The 14,904-nt window shown below is 42.4% G+C and overlaps 1 protein-coding gene across 1 annotated transcript in view; it reads right to left on the bottom strand.

Annotated features, from left to right (window-relative positions):
- The window catches only part of cntn1a (contactin 1a), a 41,076-nt gene that overhangs the window by 11,749 nt on the left and 14,423 nt on the right, over positions 1-14,904 (bottom strand). Inside the window, 12 exon segments of the mRNA XM_053426457.1 lie at positions 1,739-1,862; positions 2,685-2,857; positions 4,230-4,357; positions 5,436-5,583; positions 6,633-6,750; positions 7,233-7,357; positions 7,594-7,769; positions 8,306-8,405; positions 9,803-10,009; positions 12,200-12,295; positions 12,660-12,838; positions 14,676-14,802. Of these exon segments, the coding sequence (XP_053282432.1) occupies positions 1,739-1,862; positions 2,685-2,857; positions 4,230-4,357; positions 5,436-5,583; positions 6,633-6,750; positions 7,233-7,357; positions 7,594-7,769; positions 8,306-8,405; positions 9,803-10,009; positions 12,200-12,295; positions 12,660-12,838; positions 14,676-14,802 (1,701 nt within the window).

The following is a 14,904-nucleotide window of genomic DNA, read 5'->3' as shown; positions in this document are numbered from 1 at the left end:
GGTTTTTTTCTGAGGGGGGTATTTTCTCTTTTATTGACAGGATAGTAAGAATTACAGGCATAAGTTGAACTGTACATTAAAAAACTGTCCTTTCTTTGTCGTCTTCTCTAGTGCAGAAAATGAGGAATCATTCTGCACTGAGCAAAGTCCAACATGGTCGCACTTTTGCAAAGATTTGACCGAGGGACTCTTTTTTTGTGCAAGAGTCCTCCTCCCCTTCGTTAGGGCAGTGAACACGATATGGGAAGGGAGAGCATGGAAGACACACAGCAAAGGGCCGGGTCGGAATCGAACCCCCGGCCACTGGAGGTGGACTAAAACCTCTGTATGAGTTATAATGAAGATGAATGGAAGCTGAAACTCAATTCATCACACTTCTCTGTGGCACAGCAGCTCTTCTTGTTCTGTTGAGTATAATCAAGTCTACAACAGTGTCTAACAATGCAGCCCCAGCAGTAGTTTGTTATTGGCTGAGAAAGTAAAAACATAATGCAAAAACTTTTCAGTTTCTTTTTGAAGCTCACACCACTTTATGACAAATATGAGATCATTTGCAATGTACCAACACGGGTCAGGCACCAGCAGAAGGCTGTAGAAGCCTTTTATTGGTGTTTAATGGATCATCAAATGCAGACAGCCTGAAAAGTTAGTTTGACCTTTTCTAGGTGGTAGTGGTAGATAGTTGTGTCTCTGGCTCCTGCAAAAAGACACAAGCTATTTCCCTCCATAGCTTTTCCAGACCTTTCTCTCTCTCTCTCGCTCTCTCTTTCCCTCATGTGGTGTCTCGGGGTTGACAGATTATCCAGCAAAACAGGCCACGGTCTGGTTCCTCTGGAGAGATTTACTCCTCTTCAAACATGCACTGTCGAACTTTGCCACTTTTTCACACGCGCACCAACACACATGCACACACGCGCACACACAATAACGCACTTTCCAGCTGCATGGAATGGTCTGATAATAACAGCTGGAGAAGTTTTTAATGAGTTATTCAGGAATATTTGTGTGACGCACCGTGGAATTATTTTAAAAGTCATGTGTCGTGTGTTTCACCCCGGAAACTTGGCCTCAAATCTATAAAGTATATCTCTGGAACATTAAATTGTGACCACTCCTCCTTCAAATAGTCACGTAAGTCATTTCTGTTTACAAAGACCTAATTATGCTCTTTTAATCCAGTCTGAGTTTACAGATGTTTTCTGATTTCACCGTAGCAGCGACCACAAACAAATCAATGCATGCACCATAGGCACACTGAAAAGCGCATCAGGGGTCAGTGGAGGTCAGTAGTTGGTCTTTCATATGTGACCCAAAATGGATTTGCGTTCACATATGTCAAAGACCACCTCCTAATGTGGTCTGAGTTGTTAACACCAGGTCTGAGAGGCTGTCCACACAAACAGGCCCCGGCCAAACTGGGATTTAAACCAGGATCCTTCTTGTGGGAGGCAACGCTGCAAACCAGATTGGCCCCGCCATAAAATAAAGAACAATGTAAAATAAGAATATCTAAATATTCTGAGGTATCATTTTACAGTTTGGCACCTAAACTAATCTGTTTCATTGGACGTGTGATGTGAGTGAAAAGCAAAATACAGAAAATAACTTTAATTAATTCCGGAAGAAACTCATGTGTTCATGTAGGAGCCCACTGTTTCGGGTTAGACGGAGAAAATATGTGTTCATGTGCATATGGCTGTAGTTGAATATTTATAGAATTGCACCAATCAAGACTCACCCCTGACAACCAGGTGGGCAGAGGCGGTGATGTTGTCGACGGTGGTCTGCGCAGTGCAGCTGTATCGTCCGGCGTGCTTCAGCTGGGTGTGTTTGATCAGCAGCTCGCCGTTCGAGCTCCCGTTCTGCAGAAAACAACAAAATATATTCAACAGTTAATTAAGCAGACAAGGCTACAGGGGAACAGGGAATGATCACATCAGATGAGTTTTCTCTCTCAGCCTGAAACTCATCTTGAAATATGGAACAGGACATCATTATTTCAGACACCTGCAACATCAGAGAGACTGAGATATCAGCATTAAGCAGCCAATTAGAGGGAGCTGCATATGAACTGCAGCTAAAGAGCTATCATCTCTTTTTCTGTGAAGAAATGTTAATCTCCGCACACAGTGTTTGTTTTCCGGACATCACTTTCATTAAAGAAAAGGTAAAAACCATCACATAAACGTACATTATTACATGACTGCATTCAACTCCCCATTTGAGGCTGAAACTGGTTTTGCTAAAACCACAAAAAGAGTATGAATTTGAAGTGGACCCTGTTTTTGTTTTTTAAAGGGGAAAGTCCTTGTGTACAAAAACAGGGGGATCATCCATCATAATCATAATATGGTGTTTGCTGAGCGGGCAGAGTGACAAATAAGAAATGCTAACCACCGGTTTATGGTCAGAGCTGCCCTACAAGAAAGAGCAGGTCACGTCAACAATAATGGATGTTCGAGGAAATTGGTTATTAAACTGATATACAATCCATTTAGAGGAGGAATGTGAAATTGGCTTTTAGAGACCTATCCATTGACAGCAGGACATACTTTTCCTTTTTCCGACATCAACCAAAACCTCAAATATGAGTTAACGTGGATGACCTCCAGGCAGGAGCAGCGACATTGAGGGGAAAAGAGGGGGGGGGTGATTTCTCCTAACTGACCGATATGACGTCTTACCGGTGTGCGCTCATAGTGCTGGCTCTCCTTGTGCAGGTCAATGACGCGGCCGTCCAGCGACCAGATGAAGGTGATGTCCAGGGAGGAGTCGTGCGACGCGCCGCACTGCATCAAGGTGTTCTCTCCCACTTTAACGTCAGCGTTGGCCGGTGCCAGGGTGATCTTTGTGGAGTCTGAGGAAGAACAGGAGGAGGATGAGGAGATCGGTGATGACGAGGGAGAAACACAACATGCGTGTCTCGGCCCTGTCCTCCTGTGCATGATTGCTGGACAACACCTCAGGTTTTAAACATCGTGCTGACACCGTGTGCAAAGAACATCCGTCTTTGGAGTATTAGCAGGACATCAAACAATACGGAGAGAATCCTTGGGCAGCATTGCCTTGCCTCCTTATTCTTCTTTCCTGTAGAAGAGGAATGTTTGTCTGGAAGTCACCGATTGCTCCAAAAGCCTGTGTTGGCTGCTGGGGTTGATTCAACAGCAAAGTTAAAGATGCTACAGGACAAATGAGACACTCATCTTCGAGGTCGTTTCTTTTTATACATGGTTGTTGAAAGAATTTGCTGTCTTATTTTTGTTATCTGCTGTTAGTGTAGATTTAACATTGTGCTTCAAAGAGGTTTTAATTTGAAGTACTATTTACATTTTTGGTAATTATATTATTAATTATTAAAGTTCTATTATCATGTGATTATTTCATTTGAATTTCTATATTTTGATTGTTATTTCCTAGATTAAAAATTGCATTCATTCATTCAGATTGATTTATGATAATAATTATTTAATTTTTACTTCAACTAACATATTGTATGGTTTCTTAGTAAGTTTCTAAGCTAATGTGGGAACAAAAGGCAAGGAAAGTGTAAAAGAATGTAAAAAAAAGAATAACCTCTAATTCTCACAATAACATAGCTGCAGCCAGAAGTAATAAATTATGTAATGATGATTATGAGGCAGAGGTGAGAAATTTGTTTAACTGCAAAAGGAAGTTACAGGAAAACAGCTCATATGAAAATAGGAACATAGAGCAGTCATATGGCTGTCTCCATATAATACATACAAATGCCCAGTAGAGGGCAGAAAAGAGCTGCACTTCCATCTCTATCCAGACATCAAATGTAAAAGCCTAAAAATGTTTGACAGCTGAGATTGTGTGCGTCTGAATAACTGACAAGATAAAGAACCCGCAGCCAGTGTTATTATTTGTACTTTCAATAAAACTATGTCAACATGTTCATAACTCATCTTCTCGTCTCATTTCTCACTGAGCAGGATGAAGTCTGAGTCCATGTCTCATAACATCTGATCTAAAGTGATCCCCTCCCTTCCCCTCCACTCTGCCCTTGGGGAACGACTAAATATCCACCAGTAGCCTGTGGACTGTCACTCTGATCAGAGCCACGCAATTCATCAGCAGACATTTGGAGGTCGGCACAGGAGTGATAGCCAGGCAAGGCCGACATCAGTCCTCCTGAAAGAAAGATTTGAAAAAAGAGGGCACGGAGAGAGTTATTAATTTGGAGCAGTTCATTAGCTGGAACTTGCCTGTAACCAGCAGAGCGCCCGTGCTGTTGGCCTTGCCCCGGTCGTTCTCGGCGAAGCAGGTGTACCGGCCTTCATCTGCCCGCGTCACGTTGAGGATCTCCAGGCTCCCGTCCTCCCAGATGAACACCCTGAGGAGAAACCAGGATTAATTCCTCACACGCCGAGGAGAAAAAAAACCTATACGGTATTAAATATTCAGCACAATACGAGGGTCAAAAGTCCAGCGCATGTTATCCTGTGGATGCGTGGATGATGAAAATGTATGAAAGAGCTCTACCAGTTCTCCAACAGATGTAAGGTTTTTCTAAGAAATATAAAAAAGCAAAAGAAGTTGAAACTACTCAGCGAGAAGCAACATTAAAAATGCGCTAAAGGCAGAGAGGAGATGTTTGATTCATTTCTCTTCTCTGCATATTTCATATTCATGCATGACAAACAGCGTCGTGCCAGCTGCCCCGCCGCCACATACACTCTCACGCAAACAGCAGCCATACAGAGCATTAGGAGGCATATGCTGCAGAGTCATTTGGCTGCTGCTCCTCCTCTGTGCGAGTCGGGAACGGGGGTGTGAGAGGGGCTGGGAGGTCCTGGAGCTCCCAGATTAGGCGTCTTCTTCTTTTTCAGCGAGGAGCATGAGACGGGGGGGTGGTTTGCACATCCAGTCTGACCAGGCTGACGCGCTGCGGAATGAGCTTAACGTCAGCGGCTGACAGCAGAGCAGCGCACGTCACTGACGAAGCAACAACCCTAAAGACTGAGTGCACAGGAGATCTACGGCTTATAGAGATCCCCAAATCACTACTGTACGTGTCTTACCAGTAGTCGGTGCTCAGACACATGTCTTTGTGTTAATTTGACCCAGATGTGTCTCACAGATGCAGACAAACTTTGATATTTGCATTAAAAACTTGAAAAACTGACAGACCAGCCTCTATATTATGACAATGGTGCACAGGACAAAAGGAAGAGGCTTTGCCAACTCCCCGGTGACCTCAGCACCGTTCCCCGTTGCTCGACCGGGCCCGGGAAGCTCCATGGGTCAAGGTCAAGGGACTGGGATGTCTGGAATAACCCACTCGGTCGACCACCTCCGCGACCCGCGCTCGGATATGTGCAAGACAATAAATGGATGGATTGACGGATGGATGGTGTGACGGAGGGATGAAAGGAAAAGGAAGAGTGCCACCACATAAAGAGACTGATCACCTGGTAGAGTTGGAGATCAGCTCCGTGTCTTTGCTCCAGGAGAAGTTCGGCTTCGGAGCAGCTTTCGGTCGACACTGGATCACCACCCGGCCGTTTTTGGCCACCAGGACCCTCTTCACTGGGTTGTGTTCAAACGTGGGCGCACAGGCTGAGACAGGACAGTATGATAGATTATTAGTATCTCGGCATTTTAATTGATGATCGACTTTCTTTTAAACCACATGTAGCAAATCTGGTAAAAATATTAAGAGTGAAACTGGGATTCTTCTTCTGTCACAAATCTTGTTTTTCTTTTTTTACCAGAAAAAAGTTGATCGCTACCACTTTCCTCCCTGTACTTGATTACAGTGATCTCTTGTATATGAATGCCCCATATAACTGTCTGCGCTCTCTAGACACTGTATATCATGGTGCCTTAAGGTTTGTCACTGGTTGTAAAGCCCTCACTCACCGCTGCATCTTATATGCTCGAGTTGAGTGGCCATCTCTGGCAGCACGCCGCCTTATACATTGGCATATTTTTATTTATAAAGCTATCTTGGGTCTGCTCCCCCACTACTTATGTAAGTACATCTTTAAATCCCAGAGCAATTACAGCTTACGTTCAAATGAGCTTTATTTATTAGTTATGCCCAAAGTAAACACTGAATTTGGTAAGCACTGTTTTAAGTTCGCTGCACCTGCTGCTTGGAATGCACTACAAAAAACTCTTAAGTTAAAGGAGCTCATAAACCTTGAAACTTTGAAGACTCGTGTGAGAGAAATTGGAGCGGCTTCATACCGCACTTGTTCTTGTTTTGGTGGGAATCCGAGCTTTAGTCCTGTTGCCTTATCTTAAGGGAACAGGGAACTTATCTTATTTGATCTGTGTTATGTGATTTTTGTGTGTCTTGTGACTGTTGACATTTTTTGTATGCTGCTGTCTTGGCCAGGCTTCCCTTGGAAAAGAGGTCATTGTATCTCAACGGGACCGACCTGGTTAAATAAAGGCAAATAAAAATAAAATAAAAATTTATCACACGCTCAGTAGAATATGCCTTGACTGCAGGCTTGCATTGATTTAGGACACTTTTTAGAGAGGCGAGTTAGTGCACGCTACTTTGAATGACCAAAGACAGTTTTGCAAAAGTCCTAATGAGACGTGACCTTTTGAATCTCTGACGCAGCCATTTGAGCGGCAGCCGAAGTTTGACTCACCGAACACACGCAGCTCCGCGTTGGCATATATGACTCCGTGGCGATTCTGGGCTATGCACTGGTACATCCCCGAGTCAACAAACATCAGGCTGCTGAACTTCATCTCTTTCCTGTCGAGCTGTGGGAAACAACCGGAGTTGTTGAAAAATCATCATTCTACATTTTTCACGGTTTCCCAGCAGTTTAGGAAAATCAAACAGCTGATTGTTGACATGCACAGAGCTACAGATGAGGATTAGCTGGACTGGGAGGGGGTCTCATTAATACCTAATGATGTATCCAGCAGCCTCCCCCCCCACTCTGCTGTCACCAGCTGCAACTTTATTGGGTGTTTTTCTGTCCTGATGACAAGTTGTTTGTATGGAGCGCTACACAGCCCACGCTGGCACCGGCTCAATGACAACAGCTACCTTCTCCTGACACCATGCGTACCCGCAGTGCCAGCTTCCTGTCACCGCTGTGCGACTGTACCAACCCTGAGATGCACACAGGTTCTTAACAGACCGAGCTGCAGAGGGAGCTCAGACTTTCTTTTTTTTTATAGCTGAAGCTAAATTATTCCATTTTAGGAAAACAAAGATCTATGAGTTTGAATATTACCGGCTCTCCGTTTTTCAGCCAGTGGATGTGTGGTTTGGGTTTGCCGCTGGCTTCGCAGGACATGGTGTACTCGCTGTGGAGGTCTCTCTCTGTGCTGCTGATGTGCTCTACCCACTCAGGGAAAGCTGCAAATGAGGAAAGTCAACAGTTAGAGGGAGAAAACTACAAAGCTGCTGCATAATATATGACACGGGGTGATATTCACGGAATTAAAGTAGGCGTCATTTCTAAAAAAAGAAAATACTGAGGAAAAAGTAGTAGGTAGTGATAAGAGAATAAGGCTGGGGAGTCAAATCCACACAGAAAGCCTCACAGAGAATTAATCAGGCTGAATAAGACTTTTATCAATTCAGATTCTTACCTTCTACAGACACACGGGCGGTGTGGTAGTCTTTCCCTCTCGAGTTCACCGCCTCGCACTGATACGTGCCGCCATCTTCATACTGCACATTGTACAGGTGCAGATGAGCCCCTGCCTTCTCACGATTGGGCGGCATTGTCCCCTCCAGCTTTTTCCAGTGGATCTCAGGAACAGGGCTGAGAAGGACAAAGGAAAAAGAGACAAAACATAATAAGGCCTGATTCTTGTGATACTTATGAATCACTGCACTCCGGTCATCACCACTCCGTGACTTTAATTATTTTAGCTCAGTGGGAAGGCAGCGGGTCTAAAAGTGGGTTAGCTACAGTTGACAAATATGTTTTTCTTAAGAGATGGATAAAATTCTGATTATTAAAAAATATTATGTTTATGTTGTCAATAATCTGTAAACATGCTGCATCATTTAAATCAATCAATAAATCAATCAAATGTTATTAGTTTATCCCATATTCACAAATCTGATAAAGACCATTCTGAGCCAAAGAATCTTCCTCTGGGATCCCTCTCCCATGACGGACAGAGGTGCAATAGATGTCAAGTGTAACAGAAGACATAACAACAAGATAATATTTACAACATTCATGAGAACAGACTGTGTCTAGCATATCGTTTGAATAAACTCATAACAGGGGGACATTTCCTCGTAGTTTTATTCCTGAGAGAGAAGAATAGACTTGTTCATTTCTCTTACTTTCCCAGAGCGAAGCACTCCAAGGTGATATTCTGCCCGACCAGAGCTGTGGTGTCTGGGAACTTGACGTTGAGGTCAGCAGGGTACTTCCTGATGGGACCTGAGAGGAATAACAACATCGTATTTGTATTATCACTCATGCTCCCACTTCCAGCTGCTAATCCTGAAACAAACGGTGGTATGAAAATAACACGGGTCATCAGGGTGTTTTCGTAATGTGCACTGTGCTTGTTTCTTGCAGTCTCAGTGGGCATGTTTCGTCATAACCTGTAAAGTTGATTCTGTCTGTGGTGTGTAAGTGGGTGAGTCCACACTGGGCAACATACTGTGTCATTTCCAAGAGTGTCTTTGATTTCCTGGCGTCTCAACCTCTCTGTAAATTGTGTACTGAAGATGACAGTTACCACAGCAGGTGATGCTGAACACAGTTCACTTCACGAACCAGAGATTTTCAGTGTCGGATGGTTTCCATTTTAGACAGAAAGCAGGAAAATGGCGCCAACGACAAAATGTGAGCTCAGTGTTTCCTGTGTTGTTCACATACATATTTTAAAATTAAAGGAAACAATTAAAAACACTTTTTTGCTCTCTAAAGCCAACGTGTTTTTATGCTTAAACCCTAATCCCAACACATAAGATATAGCAAAAAAGATAGGGTTATAAACTGTAATATGAAGTTCATGTAAATATAACTCATTATGACAAATGCTATCACACTCCAAAAACCTTCGCAAAAGGCTAAAAAAAAGGCAAAACTACACACACGCAGACACAAAAACTAGTTAAAACACAAAGTACGGGTCGCTTCATACCCAAAAGGCATCCCATAATACTCCCATGCATGAGAAAGCATGAACAACTGCTCGGCTCGGAGACACGACACTCAAGCTTGTGTTCTTTTGTGTTCTACTGCTAAAGATGCACTTGCCACAGGTAAATCATGATGACAGTGAAAATAAGCATCTGATGCAAGGTCCCTGGGGAGATTGTTAAAATAGCTGCTGCCTCGTTTTCTCATAGTAAATATTGCAGTAGTTTCTGTAAACACAACATTTATGTCGTAACAATCATAAGCACAAAGTTGTAGTTTCTTGTCTCTGAGGCTGTTAATGTTACAGTTCGTTCTTTAAAACAAACGCTGTCTCCGTCTTTACATGAACTTAGATCCTGGGAGTAAAATGATCAATACAGAGTTTAGCGAACAGTGAGTTACTATCAATGTTATACACTGCATTAATACAGCACATTATACATGTTATTACAGGATACAAGATTACAAGAGATTATTATTGCAGCTCAAGTATCACTCTGTCATCAATCTGGTACAAGATGATTAAACCGACCTTGATTTGAACTTGGGCCTTTATGTGCATCATATTAAATCACTGGCTGTAAAAGTGATGAAACCAGAAACCACTGCTTCACTGTGATCGTCATTCACGTTCAGGTCAGAAACAAGCACGTGGAAAAGACAATGGTAGGAAGTGAGGTACTAACGTTCAGCCTGAGGCACCAGAGGGATGTAGTTGGAGAACACGCTCTTGGAGATGGACGGGCTGGACGCGATGCAGGAGTAGTTGCCGGTGTCTGACGAGTCCACCTTGGAGATGTACAGGTTCCCGTTGGACTGGGAGACAAAGCGCCGCTGGTCCAGCGGGATGAAGGTGGGGAACTCATTGAGGATCCATCGGAATGACAGCTCGGCTGCGGGGAGAGAGACACACTGTCAATCAAGACTGTGGACACACAGCAACAGCTTTGGGAAGAGCCACGGGGGTTGGAGGAGAGAGCTGTTTCTATTGGAATAATCTCAACACATGCAAAATAAAAATAGCACCATTCTTTGTAGCTGAGAGAAATGTATTATTCGAGCATCTATTGACCTTTCAGATGGAATCGTATCATTCTGCTGGCTGAGCGGCATAATGGAGAGCGAGTGCAGGCACATGGGCTCGCTGGGATAATTCTGATGCTGTGGAGAATTACTTAACAATGCTCTCAGACTGTTGTGTTAAACGGATTTGCATCAGCATGGAAATGTAAATATGTGTACAGCTTTGTGGGTCGATGGCTGTGGCTTAAAAAATGTGAATGTTAATGGTAAGAAGAGTAGGTTTTATGTGACAATGTTTAAAGTGTGAAAAGCTTGAAGAAGAATTAAATGAGTTCACTAACAGGCCAGTAATAGAAAAGATATCAGAGAACCAGCTTTGTGATGAAAAACTGAATATGGAAAAAAAAATGAATCATTTTGAACTCTCATATCTTATTGCCATAAGTAAAATATAAATATTAACAGGAATGGCAATATACATCAGAGGAAATTAAGAACGTCAATTCCATCCCAAACCACCAGGAGGACAACATTTCCATGGGTCATTTCAGTATTTCAGGAGTTTGATTCACGAGTCGGATAAAAACCTTAACACTTACATTCTGATATGAACCTGATTAAAACAAAGGTCTGAATAAGACACAGTCATGTAAACACCATTTTCTGATGACCTTAACCCAAATAAGGTCATACTCGGAATAAGAAATAATCTAATTAATACGTGGAGTATTGCGACCTTAGTCTCATTATGTAGTCATGTATACATCTAAATCAAATTACAACACCTAATAGAGTTTAACTGCTACATGCAACCTCACCACTAGATGTCACTCAAATCTACACACTGAAACTTTAAACCAGGGGTTTAACCAGGGGTTTTTCAACTGGTTTTGTCCCAGGGACCACCATTCTGACTAGAAAGTAATCCGCGGCCCACTGACGTGCCTACGCGTGCGCGTGCCTACGTGCCTACGTGTGTGTGTGTGTGTGTGTGTGTGTGTGTGTGTGTGCGCGTGCGCGTGCGCGTAAGTGGATAGAAGGAAGTATTAACATTTGGTTTTCCATGTTGTTTTATTTAAAACCTCAAACAAATCTACTAAAATGTGTAAAAAACAAATAAACGGTTGTTTTTCAGTGCCTAAGAATTGAAAACAAAATTAAAATGCAGTTTGTAGTTGTACTGCATCTCAGAACCATATGTACGTCAATATATATTCATGACTTAAATGTACAGACATGTAGCTGACATGTTGAGAGAACGAGGCCGCGGACCCCTGGTTGAAAACCCCTGCTTTAAACTAACGTTAGCATATTTAAGACCTAAACTAAACGTTTCTAAGATAGTACATCATACGTATTTAAGGCTGGTTACAGCATTAGGTTTGGATGATTCAATCTGAGGTTTTTTAATTTGACTTTTTAACTCTCAGAACTCGAAGCAGTTTCTTGGCATTTTTTGTTTGTTTGTCTGTTTTGCTCCAGTTACATTTTTGACTGCAATATACAGTCCTGAAAATCTATGGAAACAGCACAACCACAGCTAGAAGAACAGATAACTCAAATTGTAATTTGTGTAGCATAAGACATTTAAAGTGTGTAAACCATGTAGAAAGGAAATGTACAGTCTTCAGGCCACCTGACTAACATGGCTGTGGACTGCAGCATCGAGGAGGGAACCCAGTGCTCAAGATTCAAGATTCAAGATTTTATTATCAAATGCACAACAATAACATTAAGCAGTCACTGGCAGTGAAATGCTTGAGTCACAGGCTCTCTTCTGGCAATGCTCAAGTAATTACAACCTATAAAATAAAATAGAAATAGTATAAAATAGAATAAAATAGAATATCAAAATAATAGAAATAAAGTATATATATATATAAATATATATATATAAACAGCTGAAGAGAAAATAAAACAACAATAGTACATTTATGTGCAATATGCAAATATGTCACCGCTTCACCGCTGTTCCGTCCACATGTTAATCACTCAGATGTTTAAGCTGGTCAATGAGGAAGGTCGAACGTTATCGGAAGCATTTGCACCACATGCTGTACCTGGATGATGTGGCGGGGGAGCGCAGAGCAGCACTGCCCCCTGTCCCTCTTTGATTTTCACCGTCTCCCTCTCCTCTGACGAGAAAAGATCCAGGTCTGAGAGAACAGAGTAGAGAATGAGCAGTGAGACAAGTTTCAGACTCCAGGTCCCCTCAGAATCTACCATCACATAATTACGTTTGAGTATCTCCTTCACCTAATTTCCATAAAACATTAACAAAAGTTCAAAAGTTGTATAAAGTTCATTTAAGGACATCTGCTACACTGACATGAACTGAAGTCAAATCATTCACAAATTGAACGTTCCACACCGCCAATGATTTGTCCCAGCTGCCCTTGAAGTTTCTGTGCACTTAATATGCATGAAAGTACAGCTGCAGGGCAGTTCTATGTTAGCATGGTCTACATGCTACTACAAGACTGCAGCCTAAATGTGGGGGTTCACATCTGAGCCACTTACATCCGAACTGGACCGAGCCCTTTCGGCTGACGACCGCTCCGAACATGTTGGAAGCCATGCAGGAGTAGTTCCCTTCGTGTTTGGTTTTGAGTGGGTTGTTGATGACCAGGTTGCCTCCCGCTAAACTGTAGAGGCTGCCCTCTTCATTCAGATCAATGTGCAAATTGTTAAGCCTCCATCTACAAGGAAAACAATTGGAAGTTAGTATAAGCAGTCGGTGTATGGTATGGAGAATAATAACAAATAAATATATAAATATATTAAGCAAGCTTCGAATTTTGGTTTCATTATTTACATGTGATCAAGTAAGTTTTGGTTTCAGTTTGCAATTCAGAGAGGGCACTTAAGACTATTCTCATGATATATGTACATCCTGTCTTCATTAAGGACGTAGGCTGCGTCTACCTATACTTGGCATGGATTGGTTTGTAGAGGGGCGAGCGTCTGATGTTGCTGTTTTGTCAATTCGCCAGGTTGGAAAGGAGTAAAAGAATTAACCGGTTCATTTCATTAATTTCATTAACACAATGGTATCACTATTACCGGCATCTCCAACTCCAGGTGCAGTACTCAACACTATGTGTCGAATGCATCAAATGAACGTCCTCATCGTTCAAACAGAATATAATCGGAGGGAAACACTAGAGGCAATCCTGTGAGTCGCTTCTGTTTCTTCTTCTGTTGCTGTCTCAACATCCTGCAACTGGTCTGAACTGGTCTGAACTGTTCCAAAAGTGTTTTCACACTGCAAATGATCCAACCCTGTTATTTTGGTTCTGACAAAATGTAAATTTTTTTTAACAAATGTCATGTTTCAAAAGGCATAACGAAGTGATCTGTGGGTGAAACATCTTAAATACTCCATACCAGTGGTGGGGGAAGTCAATTCTTTCCCCTTTGACAACTAATTCTGGGCTGTCTTTATAGTGAAACTGATTTTGGAAGACGCAGAGCAATGTCATTTACATACATTTACATCTAAATTGAAATGGATCATCTTTAAAGGTCTGAGCTGCAGAATGAGGCGGAGATGCGATGGCAGTGCCGGCTGTGCTGCAGCTGCAGGAGCAACTTATCTGTTATAAGGTTCTCCTGGTGCAACGTATTTTAGCATTTAAATTATTTTTGTGTGAAAAAAACAAACATCTGTGCATAATAAGACGACTTGTGCAGATCATGCAGGGACAATTTAAAACATTTTTGGTGTGTTCATCTACTGCAAACACACACACGCACACACACGCACGAACGCACACAAACACAAAGACAAACACACACACTCTCTCTTAGTAAACCTTAGAATTGTCTCTGAGTTAAATATAAACATCCTTGTGACCTTGTCATTTAGAGGCACACATTCATACTACTACTTTTCTGTTAGAAAATGATACGAATACACTTGGTGTCCAAACTAATCCAGAGTTTAAAACCGAGGAGTTTGGAAACAGTGCTGAGACTCTAAGTTTGAAAACTCTAGGGCTGCACTTCACGTCAGCCCTAGAAGGAGAAGGACAAGTTGGAAATTGTGACAAAGATAATGATTGGGTAATTTCAGTCCGGGCGCAGCCTTCACTGATTTATCAGGATCCTATTACATTACTCTCTTTCTGAAGGCATTCAGAATGCAACATGGATCCATTACAGGCATTGCTGACCCTGTTGTTTTTGCAAATAGCTGTTGTTAAGTAAAACTTTATAATATCACAAATGTTTACAGGAGACGAGCTACTATAATATTTGAGGACACTGTTTACACAAACACGCGTATGCCCAGTGTATGTGAGTGGTCATGAACATGGCGTGAACATGGACGGGGAATGAAAATGATACGGAGCAAAAGCTATCGAGGGTAAAGAAACTGTTTAGTTTTAAAACGCTGCTTTCGAATGAAAACATTGTAGTATGGATGTAGCATGAAACACTATGAATAGAGCCCATAGGTAGAGCGAGGCAAACGATGGGAGGCATGCAGAATGCCCGGTGGGTAGTAATGACTTTATGGGGAACATATGTTACTCGTATGTGGCAGGTGGATTGGCCCGAGCGCGGCAGTTCAGGATGATTTTGGCCTCAGGCGACTCCTCGGGGTAGATGGTGTCCACCGGCTGCTCCTCAAACACTGGCCCGAAACCTGTGGCTTCATCTGTTGACAACACACAAACAAGACCAGGGTAAATATCAACAAGCTGGGTCAGACGTAAAAAACAAAAAAAGGATATATCAAGGTGTCAGAGCATTCGTCTGG

The sequence above is a fragment of the Pleuronectes platessa genome, chromosome 7 (assembly GCF_947347685.1).
Source record: "Pleuronectes platessa chromosome 7, fPlePla1.1, whole genome shotgun sequence".
In the NCBI taxonomy this organism is placed as follows: Eukaryota; Metazoa; Chordata; class Actinopteri; order Pleuronectiformes; family Pleuronectidae; genus Pleuronectes; species Pleuronectes platessa.
Note: the sequence above shows the minus strand (reverse complement) of the source record. Positions and strands in the feature narration are given on the sequence as shown.